Below are 18,455 nucleotides of genomic sequence, written 5' to 3' on the forward strand. Positions count from 1 at the left end.
TGGTTACGTCTTTTTAAAAGTTACATTGTATTTTAATTTAATTTTAATATTTGGAAATAACTTTCTTCTTTATTCAAACGTATGTTTTGTAAAAATAATCTTGTTAAAATTTATCACTATGTACCCAAGTAACATGAAATCTGTATAAACAGGTTGTTTTTTTCCTCTTTCTGGCAGAGAAAAAAAACTTCAAAAATACCTTTCACTCCTAAAAAATTTCATTTTTTTTCTCTTGAGAAAACTTATTGTGAAATATTTCACTTCAAATACACAATACATAAAAATCACTAACACACCAACCAGCTTTATCAAATCTTAACATTTTACCATATTTATTTTAAAATTTTTAATATTACAAATTCAGTTAAAACCCTCTTCATACTATGCCTCAATCCTACTTCTCTTTTCTCCAAATCCCAAAACTATCATTCATGACTGAAATACCTTATGTTCTCTCTATACATGTGGAAAAAATGGTTTGTGATGTTATAGACTTCATATAAATATCATATTCCTGCTCTCTGAGTATTATCCACATCAACACAAGAAGCTTGAATTCAGTCATATTTGCTTATTCTTTCCTTGGGGTGAATGCAGTGAATGTTAAAATTTTTTTTTCTTTTAAATTTACTAAGTAAAAGTCATTGCCATTAAATCCCCCTTAATGTAAATCCTTCCCCAACACACTTATCTCACTCTTCTTCCCACCTTCTGAAGTCTCTGGTTGCACTGCGGTGGCTGTCTCGCTGTCATTTTTAATTTGGAGAAGACCCAGAAGTCACAAGGTGTAAGATATGACAGCAGCATTCACCATATTTTTTATCATACCTCTTTTTAAAGACACAAAAGAGAACTTCCAGAACTGCTTCAGAAAGTGGTATGAGCAATGGGATGTGTCCAAAGCAAAGGGGAGTATGCGCAGTGTGTCATTTACTACAATAAATATTTTAAATTTAAACATTCAGCATAGATTTGATTACCTTGTGCATGTGTACCTGGGCGTGAGGGGTGTGTGGGTGTGGTGTCCTACTTGTGAATATAAACTTACTATTCTTTTTGAAGACAAGTAGATTTGTTTCCAATGTTTTACTACTAGAAACAACACTGAGATGAACAGTCTTACACATCTCTTTCTATCCTGAACTCATCTCATTTATAAACCTAAGGAGGATTGATCAGATTCAGGTTTTTCAGTTCTTGGTTTGTTTTGATTTGATTTTGTAAATATATCACTTTTCAGGTGGTGGGTATGAACCTTCATCAGGAGGCATATAATTTTTTGTGGTGGTTATGTCTCTCAGACATTAGAGGCACTGAAGACCATGAGGGATTGCAAAATAAGATTCTAATTCTCCCATCCTTTCATTTATTAACTGAACTAATGTTCTAAAAAGCAACTTCTCTGTTAACACTGGGTTACCAATAATTCCTTCAGAAGAAACACTGGCAAGGAAAGTAACTGTTTCCTTCTATTGACAGTTTTCAAAATAATTAGTTCTCAAGCACCATTTGAAGATGAACAATAAAGTTTTTAAATTTTTGTTTAGATAGGCAGCTCAACAGTAAAGTATATGCTTAGCATCCTCAGGCCCTGCCTGCCCCCAAAAGAGGACAAACTTGCTTAGTACATTTTAATCAATTACATTACTATTCTTATCAAGGCTTAAATTATCTCATTTTGGGGATGACTGCCTTTTCTGGTAACTTCTAAAACCTCCTGGCATGACTGTTGTAGTCTTTCTTGCTTTCTGGCATAGTCAAATGCTTCAAGCTCATTTTGTACATTTCTTACCCTGGATCTATCCGCATTTTAAAGGACCCTGATGCTTTTAAAGTGTGATGATAGAGACCACAATCTGGCAGAACAAGCTGAAGTACATTTTTAAGGATAACATACAAGTTAAAATATTAGGCATGGGCCAGGAATTTAGCTCAGTGGTACCACCACCTGCCTCGCAAGCACAAGGTCCTGAGTTCAATCCACAGTACCAAAAAAAAAAAAAAAAAAAAAAAAAAAAAATATATATATATATATATATATGTATGTATATTAGGCAAATCTAGCAACATAAAAGAAAAGAGAAAAAACTCACCGTGACCAAGTAAGGTTTTTTTTTTGGTACCAGGGATCAAACTCGGGTCCTTGCATTTGCACAGTAGGCGGCAAAACCACTGAGCTAAATCCCCAGCCTACCAAGTAAGGTTTATTTCTGACAGGTAAAGGAAAATATAGCATTAGATACTGAAACGTCATAATTATTTCAGTAGGTAATGAAAAAGCACCTTTGTATGATAAAGGGTGTCTACCTGAAACCTAAATCACCATATTTAATCAGAATATGTACAGCATTTAAGGTTTTAATAAGACAAGGATGACTACGATCACTGTTTTTTGGGGGTTTTTTTGGTACCGGGGATCGAACTCAGGTCCTTGCGCTTACAGGGAAGGCAGTGGAACCACCGAGCTAAATCCCTGGCCCTTTAATACTTCTTTCTTAATATCTGTAGAGTATAAAGAAAATGAAATGTGGACGGATAGAAAAGGAAGAAAGAATTGCTACTGTTTGAAAGCAACAGTATTTACTATATGGAAATTTACTATATGAAAACAATGGAATTTAGAGACTCTTAGATCCAAGTGCAGTAATGTTGCTAGGTAAATATACATAGAGAAATTACATTTCTATATGTCTGCAACATAATTATGAAAATTAAGGATACTATTTGTGATAGGAACAAGAGCTCTAAAGAACCTATGAATGGGGCCAGGGATTTAGCTCAGTGGCACCGTGCCTGCCTTACAAGCACAAGGTTCTGAGTTCAATCCCCGGTACCAAAGAAAAGAACCTATGAATGCATTTCTCCAAAAATGCATAAGACTTTATGGAGAACACTGTATAGCTTTAGGGAATCTAAAGAAGTAGAATGCTATACAGTATTACATTGATGGAAAGGATGCTCTTGTACACAGATAATATGATACAGCAGTCAGGGTGGAACTGGAAGCAAAAAACTGTACACACACACACACACACACACACACACACACATATATAGGTAGATATATAGATACACCCACATTTACAAGAAGATAAGAATCAGCAGGAAGACCTGCACTGCATGAAATTGTAGCAATTAAGGCATGAGGTATTAGGACAAAATAGATGCTACCACTACATGGCAACTACTTAATTTCTTTACCTTAAAAACATCTGTCATGAGTTTTCCATAAAATACTGTGCCCAGAGTAAATAACCAAGGAAACATTTGGCAAACATCTCTTAAATGTTCATTATAGTCCTAGTCTCCTGGCAGAACAACCATAATCTACAAATTAATCCTGGTCAATCTTACTAACTTGGACCATGAAAACAATCTCTAAGAGATTCTCATTGGAAAGGATAACTAATGGCAGAATCGTGCCTTTCCAAGTCTGCAGCCTGCCCTCTCAATCCTGCCGTTAGTGCCACAATGACCAAACTACAAAGGTATCAAATGTATCTCCCTCCCTGTCAGGAAAAGACTGACATCCTCTGAGCTACAGTGTTATTCAAAGAAAAGCATCATAGCTAGATGCGGTCTCAGCCCAGCCTACCTGTCCAAAGTGAGCAGGGTACCCCAGCATGTGCATATATAGTAATTTTGCCACATTCCGACACCGGTATGTATTGTCTTCTTCTCTAAATGATGACCGGATTGCAGCACATTCTTTCTGGATCATTTCTCGTTCTTCAGCTTGGGTTCGGGCTGTCCGGATGGTCCGGATCAGCTCCCGCAATCTGATGGGGGCTGGCATCCTCTGGATATGAAAAGATATTAAATAGAAATGTTCATTTTTTTTTTTTGCTACCAAAACTATTCAACAATGTCCGACATAAAATTCTGACTGATTTTTAAGAATTTTAGACTTGTTAAATCTAGTTTAGCTAAATTAAGCAAAGCTTGCTATGCTTCAGCAAAAGTATTACATGTAAACCCCTCAACTAAGTAAATTTCTTGAAAGGTGACAAACAAAAAAAAGGCTAATAACTAAATTAAGCAAAATAAGGCCAGGTATGGTCAGTACACACCTGTAACCCTAGCTACTCAGGAGGCTGAGACAGGAGGATCAAAAGTTTAAGGCCAGCCTAAAAAATAAAGCAAGATCCTGTCTCAAAATTTAAAAATAAAAGGAAGGAGGCTGAGGTTGGGAATGTAACTAAGTGGAAGAGCATTCATGAGGCCCTGGGTGCCCATTTCCTGTACCACAAAAGAAAAAAAAAAAAAAAAAGACAAATTAAGACACAGGAACACCAATACATAAAGTCCATCACTAATATACAAATATCTCAGGAACTAATTCAACACAAATTTTTATTCAGTCTTTAAAGCAATACAGAAATCCCTGTTTATGCCTAGCCTTAGAAAAGACAGGACTACCATTCAATTCAATATACCACCAGCTGGGCGTGGCAGTGCAGACCTGTAATCCCAGCACTTGGGGGGCTGAGGCAGGAGGTTCATGACAAGTTCAAGGTCAGCCTCAACTACATAGTAAGGCCCTGTCTCAAAAAGCCTAAAGGAAAAAAAAAATTCAATACACCACAGTGAGATACTTTTTTGTGTGTGTGTGATACCAGGGATCAAACTCAGGACCTTGCACTTATGAGGCAGGCAAGGTGCCACTGAGCTAAATCCCCGGCCCCAAGACATATTTTTTGGAAATAGGAAAGGGACCAAAAGATGGAGGGTGATGGAAGGGGAGGGCAAGTGGAAGTAAAAAGAATGAAGATCTGTTATGTACATATACCAACTCTCCACAATGAATAATCATATGTACTGCAAATATGTACTGTTAAAAATTTAAAATAAATTCAATACAGTTTCACAAAGTATCATATGAATACAATCACAAGCACAGCTTAATGCAACAAAATATGAGAAAGAGAAAATCAACTGTCACATTAAACAGTACTCATCATTCCAACAAACAATAATTACCTCAATATACCAGATACACTGAAAATGTAATAGGGAAAAAATAATAAACCAACCTCTAACACTATTAGTGTTATGATCAGTTTTTAAATGTAAAATAATAATGAACCTGTAACTTTCAAATAATCACGGAAAGTAAAAAAAGAGCAGTGTTTGAGAATTTGCACTAATTTCAAAACTTACTACAAAGCTAAAGAAATTAAGGTAATGGGGAACTGAATGTAAGGAGACTTAGAAAGTAATAGAACAAATTGGAAAATTCAGGAGTAGACCTACACAAATGTGCTCAGTTGATTTTCAACAAAGTTAATATAACAGGAAAAAAACATAGTGTTTTAATAAATGGTACTGATACAACTGGATATCTATTTTGGGGAAAAAAACCCTCAAAGCTAACCTCACACAGGGCTGGGAAGGTAGCTCAGCAGTACAGCGCCTGCCTGGCAAGACCAAGGTCCTGAGTTCGATCCCAGGTACTGGGAAAAAAAAAAAAAAAAGCTAACCTCACACAATACACAAAAAATTAATTCAAAATAGATAACCCCTAAATATCAAGGCTAAAACTAAAAATCTTCCAGAAGAAAACACAGGAGAAAATCTTCAGGAACTTAGGCTTGGCAGACTTCACACACAACCACAGTATAAAAGAAAAACTTGTACAACAGGCTATAAAAAATTAAAAGTTTTACTCTTCAAAAGATACTATTATCAGCCAAGTGTAGTGGCACATGCCTGTAATCCCAGCACTAAGCACTTAAGAACACCAGGTTAAGGCCAGCCTGGGCTACATAGTGAGTTCAAGACTCAGCCTAGGGCCGGGGATTTAGCTCAGTGGTTCCGCCACCTGCCCCGCAAGCACAAGGACCCGAGTTCAATCCCTGATACCAAAAAAAAAACTCAGCCTAAACTATCCAGCAGAGACCCTGTCTCAAAAAAAAAAAAAAAAAAATCAAAAATAAAGCAAGCTGTGAAAAAAAGAAAACATTCACAATACACTTCTGATAGAGAACTTACATTCAGTACATACACATTTTACAAGTGAATAGTAAAATCTTTAAGTCAGTGAAATATTTAAACAGATGCTTCTCAAAAATGATATATAAATGACAACGAGCATATGAAAAGATGCTTAATATCACTAGTTATCAGGACAACATAAACTGAAACTACAAAAATAATATTCCATACCATTAGAATGTCTAAAATTAAAGACGGGCCATACCAAGCATTGGTGATGAACAACTGAACTTTCATAGACTGTTCACAGGAATAAAGTAGTTCAACTATTTTGAAAACAATCTGATAGTTTCTTATGAAATTAAACATACATTTGGCACATGTTTCAGCAAATCTACTCAAGTATTTGAGAAGTATTTCCCCACAAGTAATGAAAAATCTATTATGTCCATAACAAGACTTGAACATGAATGTTCACAGATGCTTCATTTATAATTTCTGAAAACTGGAAACAATCCAAATGTCTATAAACAGGTAAATGGATAATGGTGTATCCATATAACGTAATGCTTCTCAGAATAAAACAAAACCAATACACAGTAAAAACAGCTAAACAAAAGAAGCAGGCACAAGAAAGTACATATTGCTGTACGATTTCACTTAAGAAACTTCAAGAAAGACAAATCTAATTTATAGAGATACAGAAGAATGGGGACTGACTAGAGGGGTACAAAAAAACCACTTCATACATAAACAGGTATATTTTATTATACGTACATTAAAATACAATAATGTTAAGAAAATAAAAGTGAACTGGGCATTTGGGCACACTCACATAATCCCACCATACTGTGAGGCTGAGTTCGGAGGATCACAAGTTAGAGCCCACCCTGGGCAACTTAGCAACACGTTGTCTCAAAATTTTAAAAAGGTGCCAGCAATTTAGCTCAGTGATGTCACCACCTGCCTTCAGTTTGATCCCCAGTAACCAAAACAAAAAAAGAAAATTTAAAAACAATAAAAAGGGCTGGGATGTAGCTCAGTGTGACGACCCTGGGTTCAATCCCCAGTACTGGGGGCGGTGGGGGGAGGGATATATGAAGAATAAGACAGAAAAACGATAAAATTAGATGAAGATATCATTACAATCTTCTTCAGTAGGTACTAGCGTAGAATCCTTAAGTCAATAATTTTTTCAATGTTCATTTATTAGGACATTTGCAGTATATGATTACATTCCTTGTGGTGAGCTGGCACATATACATGACACATTTTAATTCTTTTTTCATCCCCTTCCCCTCCTTCCCTTCATCTCTTGGTCCCCTTCCCCCTTTGCAAAAGATCTATCTCCCTGTTTCCTATCTTTTATTGTGCTCTTTATTTTATTTTATTTTTATTTTATTTTTGGTACCAGGGATTGAACTCGGGACCTTGTGCTTGCTAAGCAGGCAGCGGAACCACTGAGCTTAAATCCCCAGGTATTGTGCTCTTTATTTATATTTTCTTAAACCAAGAATTTTCAGTGTTGTGCTAACCCAACACACCAGAAGCATCCTGCTCTTATCAGTTCCCAGTGGGATTTTTCTCAAGGTGGGGATAGTGCATTGGGAATTTAGAAAAGCTGCCTAGGTACTAGTTGACATGTTTCTCCAACAGCAGCTACACTGGCCTTCTGAAGACTGAATCTCAAATGATATAAAGCCACTTATGTTGGTTTTTTTTAATAGAAATATTTAATCTAGTGTTTGAAGTTTACAAAGTAAACGTTCCTTCACAAAGCATTCCTTATCTCATTTGTTACTTGGACCATCCTGAAGTAAGAGCAGAAATCATTACCCCCATTTTGCCTATCAACTTAATCTCAGTGCAACTATGCAACTTACTCAAGATCACAAAAGTTAACAGGTAATAGAGCTAGCACTTGAACAAGGCCTTAGAACTCCAAGGTTAGTGTTCTCACAATACTCCAGGCTTTTTTAGGAATCAAAAAGCTTCAATAAACAAGGCATTTAAATTTTTCATAAATAAAAGCTTATAAGTTACATTAAGGACCCACTAAAAGGACCAATTTCTCCTTTCCCAGTAAATGATTTATAAAAGATTTAATAGTAAACAAAATCATATGCTAATTTATAGCAGATCCATGGTGAAATATAACTAAGAAAAGTATAAAGTTATTACAGATGTCAATAATCAAAAACTAAATGTAGCCAAGCGGGGTGGTGCACACCTGTGATCCTAGAACTCAAGAGGCTGAGGCAGGAGGATCACCACAAGTTTGAGGCCAGCCTAAGCGACGTAGTGAGTTCAAGGCCAGCCTGAAGTACATGGTGAGAACCTGTCTCAAAAACAAACAAACAAACAAACAAAAAACAATACCTTTATTGACTGTCCAAAGCCCAGTGAGTCTACTTTCAAAAAGAATTTTATTGTTAACCGGAACTTAGTTCACAGAGAAGTCATCTAAAACCAATCAACTTGTAGCTCAGTGGTAAAGCGCTTGCCGAGCACACACAAGAGCTGGGGTCAATCTTCAGCACCACATGAAGGAAAAAGAAACTTCAACTGCCTCCCTCAGGACTTGATAAAACCAGTAGTGTATCAGCAAGGATACAGAAGACCTCAACATCGCTACCAATTAACTAGATCTAACCAACATTTATAGAACACCCCAACCAAGACAACAGCATACATATTCTTCTCAGTTGCGTACTGAATATTCACTAAGACATACCATGTCCAGGGTCATAAATAATTAAATGAATTGTAAATCAGACAAAGTATGGAATCTGAATATAATGGTACTAAACCAGAAATCAGTAAGAGAACTAACCAGAAAAATCTTTAAGTACCTGAAAATTAACACATTCCTAAATAATTCATGGGTCAAAGAGAAAATATATCAATCCCTAGCATCTGGGAGAAAAAAAGAATAGAAATAAATTAAAAACAAAAACAGAGCAAGTCAATGAATCCAAAAGCTGCTTCTCTGAAAACCTTGAAACTGATCTCTAGCCAGACAAAACTGTTAAAAAAAAGAAAAGGAAAAAAGAAAAAGAAACATGAATTACTAGAATTAGGAATGAAAAAGGTTATCACTAAATATTGAAAAGATAATATTATGAATAACTCAATGTGTATCATAAAAGTTAAAAAACTACCGTCTGCAAGACCTCCTATCTTATGCAAACATTACCTCAAATGGATCATAGATCTAAAGATAAAATATACAACTATAAAACTTTCGGAAGACACAGGATAAAACCTTTATGATGAGAGGCAGAGAAAGAGTTCTAACAAAAGGCACAATGACAAAAGGTACAATCTGTGAAAGAAAAAAATGAAAAAATTGGGCTTCATCAAAATTACAAACTTTTGTACCATAAAAACACTGTTAAGAAAATGAAAAGACGACTGGGGTCATAGCTCAATGGTATAGCACCTTAACCAGCATGAGCAAGACTCTGGGTTTGATGCCCACTACTGCCAAGAAAAAAAAATTGCAGACAGGGATATGTGCAAATCATATAGTTGACAATGGCTTTCAATTCAGAATACAAAAAGAACTCTCAAAATGCAACAGTTCGCACAAACTCAATTTTGAAAAATGTGCAGACATAGACATTTCATCAAAGAGAAATAAGAATGGCATATTTGAGACACATATTTGAGAAGATGCTCAAATGGATTAGGCATTAGAGAAATGCAAATTTAAATCTCAGTAAGATACCTCTCAACATCTGTTAACAATAGCTATAAAAATGCCAAGTTGGGCCAGGGATTTACCTCATTGTTTCCATCACCTGCCTCACAAGCACAAGGTCCCAAGTTGGATCACCTGAACAAAAAAAAAAAAAAAAGAAAGAAAAGAAAGCCAAGTATTCCGAGGATGCAGAACAAATGGAACACTAAGACATTACTGGTAAGTTGCAAAATGGCACTGCACCTCTAGTAAAGTTTAAAAAATAAGCACTGGCACACACCGGTAATCCCAGCACTCTGGGAGGGTGAGAAAGGAAGACAGCCAAGTTTCAGCATAGCTTGCAAGACCCTGTCTCAAAATTTAAAAATAAATAAATAAAGAGGTAGGGATGTAGCTCAGTGCAAAGGCCCTAGATTCAACCCTCAGTAATGTAACCAAAAAAAAAGAAAAATCTGAGCAGTTATATATTTCTGGGATAAAATGGATAAATAAACAAGTTACTAACTGTTCTAACCTGCAACCTGCTTAAAGGCATATTTTAACCACCAGAGAAACAAAAATTTACAGTAAAATTTTGAGAAGAATGTTGTATGTAATGGTTAATTAACATATGGGCGTGCTGTTGGTTTTATTAAGATAGGGACACTGACAATCCCAGCAATTCAGGAGACCAAGACAGGAGGATCATAAATTCAAGGCCAGCCTGAGCAGCTTAGTTAAGACCCTATCTCAACATTAAACATGAATAAATAAAATAAAAGATGGGTATAGCGGCATGTGCCTACAGCACTAGCTACTCTGAAAGCTGAGACAGAAGGACTGCTTGAGTCTAGGAATTTGAAGCCAGCCTGGACAACACAGCAAGATCCCAACTCTAAATAACTGAACTGAATGAATGAATGAATCAAGTGGCCTCACCTGATCTCTGTGCCAACAGAGCTGAGACCTATAAGACTATTGAGGTGAACCATAGAAGTGTTGAGAGGTACAGAATAAAGATTCTGAGCAGACAGGTGAAAGACAGTGCTCTCCAGACAAACCTGAGTCAGAACAGTTGTTTGTTAAGCTGTATCTATATCCATTTTGTACTTTTAAACAGGTAAAATGAGACTAACAGAAAAATAACACTTTACATATGTGAGAAAAGACAAATCTTGGGAACTTCAATTTCTCTTTATTTCTACCCTAAATATGTAAGAAAGTCTATTATGAAAATTCCAACCATCTCCAACCCTGCAAAAGAGAACAAAGAAATCTGTATCCATATTCTGGGCAAAGCAGTGAAACACTGGAAGCATACCAGAGGGACCAAATATTGGAAATAACAGCAACTAAAAGGAAAGAATTACAAATGACTTAAAAATTACTAGGGTACAAAACTGGGCTATTCAGCCAGCCTCTTCTCCTGCCTTCCCAAGTGTTTTTCCATTAATAAACTTTGGAGATTATGAGTTTATATTGTAAAGGAAGAGTTTGAATGGCAAGTAAAGAAAGAAAAGGCTGGGGATGTAGGTCAATGGTAGAACAATTGACTAGCATGCAGAAGGCCTGGGTTCAACCCCCAATACCATAAAATAAAAAGATAAAACAAGTTCTTAAACCTTTCAAATACATACTCTTAAAAACACACTGCCAGATGCAGTGGCTTATGCCTATAATCTCAGCTACTCAGGAGGCTGAGGCAGGAGGATCCCAAACTCCAGACCAGCTTGGGCAACTTAGTGAGACCATGTCTCAAAATAAAAAATAAAAGGAAAACCAAAGGGACCGGGGTATAGCTAAGCAGTAAAGCACCCCTGGGTTTGATCCTTAGTACTGCAGGGAAAAAAAGGCATATTAAATATTTCTCAAATATAGTTTCTATAACCAAGAAATACAAATTCTGTTAAGCAAGAACATACTTCTAAAAATTCTCCAGCTAGGGGCTGGATATTTAACAGTGGCACCACACTTGCCTCACATGCACAAGATCCTGAGTTCGATCCTCAGTACCAAAAAAAAAATCTCCAGCTAGAATAAGAGAAAAATCCTAATCACCAACTAGCAACGTCAGCCAAGCAACTTAGGGCATATCACCTAACATTTCTAAATCTCTGTTCTGTCAACTGAAAAATAAGGGCATAGAATTATCTCTAAAAAAACTATGAGAATAGTTTATGATCACAATGTGTATCACTTTCAGTTTAATGTTAAAAGTGTCATTCTTTATAAAACAAATGTAGTGGTAGATCACTACTGTCAAACATCTGTAAGGAAAAAAATAAACCAAACTTCAATAAAGAACCAACACATTTTACATTGTACACAGCTGAACTGCAGCCATTAAATTTGAGAATCTTAAATTCAGAAAGCACTAGGATCCAGGTCTTTAATTAAGCAAATTAAAAGAGCTGGGCATATGGTGCACCCCTATAAGCTAAGGGGCAGGGTGAGACTCTGTCTCAAAAAAAAAAGGACGGGGTCTTAGCTCAGTGGTTCTGCCACCTGCCTCCCAAGCCCAAGGTCCTGAGTTCAATCCCCTGTACCAAAAAAAAAAAAAAGAAAAGAATACTTTATTAACAGTTTAGGGTCCATTAGATTATGTCAATAAAATACTGCATAGTTTAAGAAAATAAAGAATACAGTATTTAAAACGGCATCAACATAAGCATCATTTAAATCCATTTCAAAATGGGAAGACAGGATGTAGAATGAAAACAGGATGTAAAATTCAGAAAGCCACTTTCGTGAACCTTTTTTTCTCTTTGTTCAAATCAATTAGTCCCCTCAAACCACTGATTAAGTATTAAAGAAACAAAATTACACCAAAAAAATGCCAATCACTCATTCAACAAATGTTTGCTGAGCCTTCTCTATGCCAGACAGTCCCTGGGGACTGGCAAGGACATTATCTCTGTCCTTAAGAACTCAGAAAAACAAGAGTTTTACAATTCCAGCTATGAAATAAAAAGAAACAGAAACTGATGATCAATGACAAAAACACTGTATTTATGATATGTCAAATTTTGTCATGGCCAAACCAGTGTACTATAATTAAGACTTTTTTTTCTTTTGTGAAATGCAGTGTTTTGGACAAGCCCAACAACTCCAAAATCTTACACAGAAAGATATCTGTAACACAGCACAAGTCCACAATCTCTTAGCCAAAACCTTTAGGACAGAATTTAGATGTTTTAGAATTTTTCTTTTTCTTTTTCTTTTTTTCTTAGAATTTTTCAAATTTTATAAAGGTAATATAGGATACATGACATAACTTGCCCACTGTAACTCTTCAGGAAGCACCCTGATTATCCAGCAGTATTTCTGCAGCAGCACATATGAATACTCATACCAACTGTGAGAAATAAATACTACAAAGAAATTCCCATTAGGTCAGATTTTAACACCAAAAGAATTGTGAAAAACTTCTAATTTTCTGTGTTGGTTTATTTTGGTTTCATGTTTTAATTTCAGAACTGATAGAAGGGGTTGGGAACTGACAACTAAAAATGATAACCCTGAAGTAAAATTACCTGGGCTTGACTAAATCTCAGCTCCACCACTTATTAGCTGTGTGCCCAAGAGTAAAATGACTTAAACTCTCAGACCTTCAGTTTCCTCATCTGTAAAGTGGGGAGAAAGTGCCTATCTCAAAGAGTAGAACTCAATGAGAATACAAGTAAGTTTCTTAACACAGTGCCTGTCACATATTAAGCATTAAACTGATACTGTCCATTATGTTAGCCATATAAACTATCCTCAGATAAGTTATCATGGTCAAAAGTAAGCTGCAGAAAGATATACAATATTAATGTCTATAAAAGTTTAAAATATAGGGCCGGGGATTTAGCTCAGTGGTTTTGCCGCCTGCTGCGCAAGCGCAAGGACCCGAGTTCGATCCCCGGTACCAAAAAAAAAAAAAAAGTTTAAAATATATATAAAAGAGAACATACTCTACAGACAGAAAAGTGCAAAAGGGAATTAAAACATTCATGGCAAAGATAAAGATCAAACCCAAACAGTGGTAAAACTGGTAGAGAAGGGCACATGATCAGGGACAGAGTCAGATACTGGATATTAATAATGTTTTCTCTCTTAGAGTAGATCATGGGTAAGTAGATGTCTATTATTATTTGCAACATGTTTATGCCTGAAGTATTTAATATTAAAAATTAAATTCAAAAGCTGGGAATGGTGGTGTATGCCTATAATCCCAGTACTGAAGCATGAAGATTATCACGAACTCAAGGCCAGCCTGGGCTACATAGCAAGTTCAAGGCTAGCCTGAACTACATAATGAGACCTGTCTCAAAAAACAAAAAATAAAAATTGAATTCAAATACATCTAATCCAGGTAGTAAATGTTGTAGACCACATAATCTAGAAAATGTAGGGCTGGGGATTTAGCTTCGTGGCGCCACGCCTGCCTCACAAGTGGCAAGGTCCTGGGTTCAATCTCCAGTACCAGAAAAAAACAAAAGAAAGAAAGAAAAAAGAAAATGTAACCTACTTGCTTTTGTTAACATATTAAGGATTTTTTAATTTTTATTTTTTAAAGTTTTTACTTTTCAAAAGATTAAAAAACCATGAAGGGCTGGGATTGCAGTTCAGTACTAGATTGTGAGCCTAGCATGAGCAAAGCCCTGAGTTCAACAGCTGGAACCAAAACAAAAATAAAAGTCATGCAATTCCTTAAAATACGCCAGCCTAAACACTTAGCACAAATAATAATAAACTATCTTTTTTTTAAAAAAATAGCTTATGTATATAATATATAGTAATGACTCAATTATATAGAACATAGCTGAGAATCCAAAAACATTTTTATGACCTCAAGTAACCCATATACAGATCATTACATCAGCCCACTAAAATACCTACTTTACTCCAAATAGAAGTACTCGTTCAGTCTGTTCTGGAACAGAAACTACAAACTAGAAAACTGGAAGGGAAAGGGGAGGAGAATGAGAAGAAAGAGATATATACCATTTTATGAAGGTACACTTACACAGTTAAAGTTATCACTTATATAGTTAAAAACATCACAACCAAGAAAGAAAAACAGCACCAAAAACAAAAACCTATAAAATGGAAACAAGCATTAAAAAAAATTTTTTTTTTGCTTAAATTCTTTTATTGGTACATTTTAGGTATACAATACACTTACATTTATCATTGGGTACTTGTACCTCTATATGATGTATCTTGGTTCTTATTTTTTCCCCATTCCCCTGCCCTCCCTTCATCCCCTCCATCCTTCCCTATTTACAAAGACTTTGTTTCCATTTTTCCCTTTTCTTATAATTTTTCCTTTCCCTTCTTTCCTTTCCTCTTCCCCTAACCCTTTGGACCTTCTCTTCCTATTTCAAATTATCAAATGGGCCAGGGATTTAGCTCAGTGGTTCCACCGCCTGCTTCAAATTATCAATTATTTGTTTTAATCATTTTAATCCTTATTTACACACTTTTAGTTTCTCACAACAGAGAAACTATTAGGTATTTACACGTGTGTCTTATTTATTTCACTTAAGAGTATGGCCTCAATATGCATCCATTTAGCTATAAATGTCTCTAAATATTTCTATATAGATAGATACATGGCCTAAGGCTATTTACTGTGTTAGCAGAAAGCATTCATTCCCCTGCTAAGGTCCCAAGAATATCAGTGAGTTACAAATAGTACCACAAAGTAGCTTTTATAAGACCTTGATTTACCAAGAAATGGTTAAAAATAATGTTAATATTTAACATACAGAGGAACTCAAAATCAAAACCGTGTCCGTGCCTGGCATGATGTTGCACACCTGCAATCCCAACACTCTGAGAAGCTAAGGCAAAAGGATTACATTTTCCAGGCCTGGCTGAGCAACTGAGCAACTTAGCCAAACCCTGTCTCAAAATTATTTTTTTAAAAAGCCAAGTGAGAAGGCTCTAGATTCAATCCTCAGTACTACACTCAGCACCCTCCCCTAGAAAAAGAAAAGGAAAAGTCAAGTTGCTCATTCTGCTCCCCATTCAGGGATAATGATGCTGGCATTTAGAAATATTCCACAGGACTTGTTTCAGATAGTGACTTAGCAAGACCCTGTCTCAAAAAACAAAAAGTAAAAATAAAAATAAAAGAAGAATATACTTCGTTGTGAAGACCCTCAGTTCAAATACCAACACCAAAAAAAAAAAAGAAAAGAAAAACTCAAAACACAAAAAACTTTATCTGTGTATAACCAACTTACAAACACAAGTGTAGTTCAGAAACCACCTATGTTATTAACTATCTGACCCAGCAAAGAATGAGAAAGGTTATGTTAAAGTTGACCACACGGTTGTTTCTGTCAATTTCAATTTCTCCATTTATAGTTAACCATTTACATTTAGTGTTTCAATGTTTTATTCAATACTTCATTGATCCATATTTTACATTCATTATGGAAACTACTGAGGAAAAACTTATAAAGTTCATTTTAGAAAAAATTCTATCTAAAATATATAAACAAAGTTAGGCTTTGGAGTTTAAAGTAAATGAGATTTTATATACTCAAAGAATAATTATAATTACATACTAAGGAAAATATAATTATTACACATTTCAATTCTGCTAAAATTTAATCAACAAAATGGAGAAAAATAGCTATTTTCCAAAATCTAAACAAATATCCCTGAAGATTAAGATTTTCCTTATAGAACTATTAATACCATTAAAATCATAATTAACCTTTTTTTCTTTGAAAGGCTTATTTTCTCACTCAAATATTAGCTCCCAAAGCCTGTATCTTTTTCTGTTCACCTTAATATCCTCCTTATGAAAGTCAAAAAAAATCTGTATTTATTGACTCTCAAGCGGTAAAAGAGTCTTATCTAAAGAAAATGTAATTGTCCTTTCCTAAGCACACAAAGTAAACATGTACTGGCTACACGAAAAGCCAGTCAGGACTCAAGTCGCTCCTCTCCTCTACCAAGCCCAAATAATTGTCGCCCTAACTTCAAACTCACTACCTGTTCTGAGCTCTAAGCTACTGACGGAGAACAATAAAAAAAAAAAAATTAAAAAGCTACAGCTCCTGCTGCTATGAGGTCATTCTTCCCCTATAAAGGCATTTGAGTTCTAAATCTAAAAAGAATAATTCTAACCAACACAAAGATTGTACCTGAAGAAGTCTTTCTTGTTAAACAGTAAGACTTAAGTACAGGAATTAGATTTCAATTAATTTGCCACTGATTAGTATACAGTCACAGATTTACAAGTACAGATATTCTTCATTTAACAACCTACTTGGCTAACAATGGTGCAGACTTACGACCCATTCTTTTTTTTTTGTACAGTTCTGTACATCTTGTCGATAGAGCCTCAATGTCTTTTTTTGGTACAGCACACCTTTTTTATACAGTACATTTCTGCTGATTGTACTGTAATTTTATGTTCTGTCCTACAATACAGTATTTCATGTAAGAGTTAAGCAAATAAAAACAGTTGTCCAATTGGAGTTTCCTCTGACTACATCTCAACACTGTAATATACATACTATATATAATTACTCATTTAGCGACTAACTTGTTTAATGACCTAGTCACAGCAGGAACAGCCTGGTCATTAAATGAACAGTGCTTGTAGACTACTGTATTTTTGACACATTCACTAATCACGTTGTGCAAATAAATACAGCATTCATGAAAAGACAAATGTCTTCAAAATATGTATTATTTCTATAATGTCTGGCTCTGGGGATAAATAAGCTACCTGACATCTTTTGGATATTGCTGCAGAATTTGCCTCAATATTCAAAAAATGTATGCTTTGTCTGTTCTGATGCAGAAGGGAGTGATTTGGAGCACAGTCTTATGAGACCTACTGACCACATGTGCTACTGGCAGAATAGCTCTGCCAAAGGCCCAGAAAAATTTATCAGTACACTCTTTCGATTGAGCTCACTTCTAAAGACTACTTGCTTCCAACAGTTTCTCAGGTGATAATAAAACTAACTCACTGGGAGTTAAATAAGTTTTCATATATAAACAAACTCTTTAGAAGTGATGTTACCTTTGAAATTTGTTGATATGTAGAAATGTCTCATCATATGAGTGCACATACTTTCTCAGTGGTTATATACTTCCAAACCAAAGGAAACAACTGAACAATTAATTATCACTGTTATTCTTGGTTCTGTGATTGTTGTATGTGTTTAATTTTTGTCTTACACTCCTGGCTAGTTAGTAAGCTCCTTTACTACATACTTTATATGTCTTTCTATCCTCCAAGGTATTTACTGCAGAGGTGGCTCCACTAATGCCAGTTTCACCGTTAAGAATATTTGGCATTTCCAATGATTTATTACAGAGTCAACCAGGTTCATGGTTCAGTAAGATCTTATTACTGTAGTAGTATTTTAGTTTCACTGGTCCCTTGCAATGACCTGCAGAAGCTCCTTCATTAATGAGCCAAACTGCACATTCAAAACACAGCTTTCAGCAGTATCAACTGTGTGATCAAAGTAACCTTGGAGAATTCATAGAAGCTGCTAAGATGCCAGGAAAGAGCAGGTGAGGAAATATAAGAATTGATGCCTTATTGATTTGCTAAAGATCATATCTACATTGTTATCTGGATTGCAATCATAATTATTAATAAGCACTTTCTATGTCATTGTTATATCATAAAATATCCTGGATTTTCTGAATAGTTTTCATCCCTGCCTTTTCTGACATGAGAGAGATCAATACTGCCTGATCCCAGCTGATGTGATGATTTGTTGGTGGCTGCTGTATTTATTTAGGCTATTGAAGAGTATGGTGTTCCTAAGAAAAACAAATCATTTTTAGTGATCTACTTTGATAATATGATGTC

General features: G+C 35.4%; 1 protein-coding gene across 5 annotated transcripts in view; it reads right to left on the reverse strand.

Moving 5' to 3' along the window:
* Ap1g1 (adaptor related protein complex 1 subunit gamma 1) overlaps positions 1-18,455 on the reverse strand; it is an 83,046-nt gene that overhangs the window by 54,014 nt on the left and 10,577 nt on the right. For 3 of the 5 annotated variants that reach the window (XM_087211215.1, XM_087211331.1, XM_004842907.4), the window contains one exon: positions 3,596-3,799. In XM_087211215.1, coding sequence (XP_087067341.1) covers positions 3,596-3,796 — 201 coding nt within the window. In that variant the 5' untranslated portion in view covers positions 3,797-3,799. Of the gene's footprint in view, positions 1-3,595; positions 3,800-8,164; positions 8,273-18,455 lie in introns of those variants that run through there. The other 2 variants (XM_087211385.1, XM_087211283.1) reach the window with 1 other exon arrangement.

The sequence above is a fragment of the Heterocephalus glaber genome, unplaced genomic scaffold (genome assembly GCF_053883595.1).
Source record: "Heterocephalus glaber isolate CG9 unplaced genomic scaffold, H.glaber_assembly_v1.0 deba00000071, whole genome shotgun sequence".
In the NCBI taxonomy this organism is placed as follows: Eukaryota; Metazoa; Chordata; class Mammalia; order Rodentia; family Bathyergidae; genus Heterocephalus; species Heterocephalus glaber.